The sequence below is a fragment of the chloroplast genome of Pyrus communis, assembly GCF_041283825.1.
Source record: "Pyrus communis voucher 3978 chloroplast, complete genome".
Lineage (NCBI taxonomy): Eukaryota > Viridiplantae > Streptophyta > Magnoliopsida > Rosales > Rosaceae > Pyrus > Pyrus communis.
In genome coordinates this window covers 47,501-50,000 of record NC_045336.1, presented here as the reverse complement: position 1 = coordinate 50,000, position 2,500 = coordinate 47,501, and the positions used below count along the sequence as shown (strand labels likewise).

At 31.3% G+C, this 2,500-nt stretch overlaps 2 protein-coding genes and 2 non-coding genes across 4 annotated transcripts in view, besides 1 other annotated feature; 3 read left to right on the top strand and 1 right to left on the bottom strand. All coding sequences in view use genetic code 11, as the record gives it.

Annotated features, from left to right (window-relative positions):
- Nucleotides 1-2,500: part of a sequence feature (large single copy region, LSC) that runs on past both edges of the window.
- Nucleotides 435-507, top strand: trnT-UGU. The gene has a single exon. It is a non-coding gene; the product is annotated as a tRNA-Thr (tRNA).
- rps4 (ribosomal protein S4) lies at nucleotides 887-1,492 on the top strand. The gene has a single exon. The coding sequence runs from the start codon at nucleotides 887-889 to the stop codon at nucleotides 1,490-1,492; it is 606 nt and encodes a 201-aa protein (YP_009718713.1).
- On the bottom strand, nucleotides 1,792-1,878 carry trnS-GGA. The gene has a single exon. It is a non-coding gene; the product is annotated as a tRNA-Ser (tRNA).
- ycf3 (photosystem I assembly protein ycf3) overlaps nucleotides 2,490-2,500 on the top strand; it is a 1,957-nt gene continuing 1,946 nt past the window's right edge. Inside the window, exon 1 of the mRNA in view lies at nucleotides 2,490-2,500. This exon is cut by the window's right edge and continues 115 nt beyond it. Within this exon, the coding sequence (YP_009718712.1) occupies nucleotides 2,490-2,500 (11 nt within the window).

Here is a 2,500-nt window from a genome sequence, read left to right as displayed (position 1 = left end):
ATATATTTCTATATATAAAATATATATGATCCATATATAAAATATATATGAAATATAATAAAATTATGTAATAAAAAATAGTAAACATAGAATAGTAAAAAAAATCTTACCATCTAATTAAGCTAATTAAGATATTTATTATTGATAAACATATATTTGAGAAATAGATCAAAATTTTATATCGCGATATTTAATAATATCGCTATATTAATAGGTATGTTCTATAATATTCAAATATCCAATATGTTTGGAAATTCTAAAATTCTATTTTCTATTCTTCCTTATTTTTGATATTTCTATTTTTCGATATATCATATTTCTTATGAATTTCTATTTTTCTATATATCATATTTCTTATGAAATAGCTAAGAATGAACAATTAATATCTCAGTAGTTTACTAAATTAGTATACGTGTACAATTTATGTTATGTGAGCCCGCTTAGCTCAGAGGTTAGAGCATCGCATTTGTAATGCGATGGTCATCGGTTCGATTCCGATAGCCGGCTTTTCTCCGTTTGTTTGATTTTTGATTTTTTACATAATTGATAATGTGAAATCAAAGCGAAAAACTTCTTTCCCTTTTCCCAAGGGTCACCCTATCATCTCGTAGGAACTTCCAATTATGAATAAAAATGGGATTGGAGGAGTTCGGTCTCTGTAGAACAAATCAATCAAGAAAAGAACCCTGAATTTTTTTTATTATTATTTAAAATTCTTTTTATTTATATAATACAATTATTTATATACAATAAGGTCCGGATATTGATACAATTCCTCTAATTATTCTTTGTAATACAATACTTCAGTAAATTTCGATTAATTTATCATATTTTAGTTTAGTTTTAATTTTGTTTTATGAAATTTCATAAAAAATAAGGAGTCTTTATGTCACGTTACAGAGGGCCTCGTTTCAAAAAAATTCGTCGTCTGGGGGCTTTACCGGGACTAACTAGTAAAAAGCCTAGAGCCGGAAGCGATCTTAGAAACCAATCGCGCCCCGGAAAAAAATCTCAATATCGTATTCGTTTAGAAGAAAAACAAAAATTGCGCTTTCATTATGGTCTTACAGAACAACAATTACTTAAATACGTTCGTATCGCCGGAAAAGCCAAAGGATCAACAGGTCAGGTTTTACTACAATTACTTGAAATGCGTTTGGATAACATCCTTTTTCGATTGGGTATGGCTTCGACTATTCCTCAAGCCCGCCAATTAGTTAACCATAGACATATTTTAGTTAATGGTCGTATAGTAGATATACCAAGTTATCGCTGTAAACCCCGAGATATTATTACAGTGAGGGATGAGCAAAAATCGAGGGCTCTGATTCAAAATTATCTTGATTCATCCCCCCGCGAGGAGTTGCCAAACCATTTGACTCTTCACCCATTCCAATATGAAGGATTCGTCAATCAAATAATAGATAGTAAATGGGTCGGTTTGAAAATAAATGAATTGCTAGTTGTAGAATATTACTCTCGTCAGACTTAACCCCAACTAAAATAACAAGGGTTCGGACAATTTTGACCTCTCCATTTTGGCTTAAGTAAAGGGACCCGGGGTAAGTAAGGTAAGGGGTTTGATCTGGGGATTTTGATCTCATTCATGTATCATAGATCGGTAGGGGATTTTCATTCCTTGTCCATTTTGCCCAGTATTTTTCGTACCACAGAAGATTTGGATTAGGAATACATAATCGATATCAAAGAAAAGAAAGGTCTAACTGTTGGAGTATACATTCTTATTTGATGCATTGCAGTCAGTAACATTGGTGAATTAGGTGAAGAGTACGGAAAGAGAGGGATTCGAACCCTCGGTAAACAAAAGTCTACATAGCAGTTCCAATGCTACGCCTTGAACCACTCGGCCACCTCTCCTACATAATGATTATGGCCAAAAAACCGAGTTAATAGTGAGTCATTCATATTATTTTGGATAGGTATCTACATTGAATTAAAATTATTAAAAAATTGAACTCTAAAAATAGAAAACTTTTCATCAAAGACAAATCCTTCCGCATAAATCTTTTTTGTGAAAAATTGTAAAATAAAGATATATCTATTCATGTTTGCGAAGATGGGGTTTCCGCCCTTTCTAATATTTATACCGGATTTAATCTCTCAATTGAAACGAATTCAACGATTGATCCATTTTTTTAGACTGTGTTTAATGGATATCTTTAGATCATTATTCAATTTTCATAAAAATTCTAAAATGCCTTTCCAGTTTTAGATTTTTCAACAACAACTCCTTACTCCAACTTCTTAACCCATAGATTGATTTCAAATTCATGAACCGTCCCCCGGATTTTTTTTTTTTTTATTGATTCCTGTCAAAACGAAACAATTTGAGTATGAGTAAAAGGTCTTCCTTTTTATTTTAATGAATCCGTTTTTATGTTATTTCGTACTGTACAATTCCTTTGTTTGTGGGATCATTTTCTCACGAAATGAAATTAAAATAAATTATAGAATGGATTAATACACCTATGTCTAGATC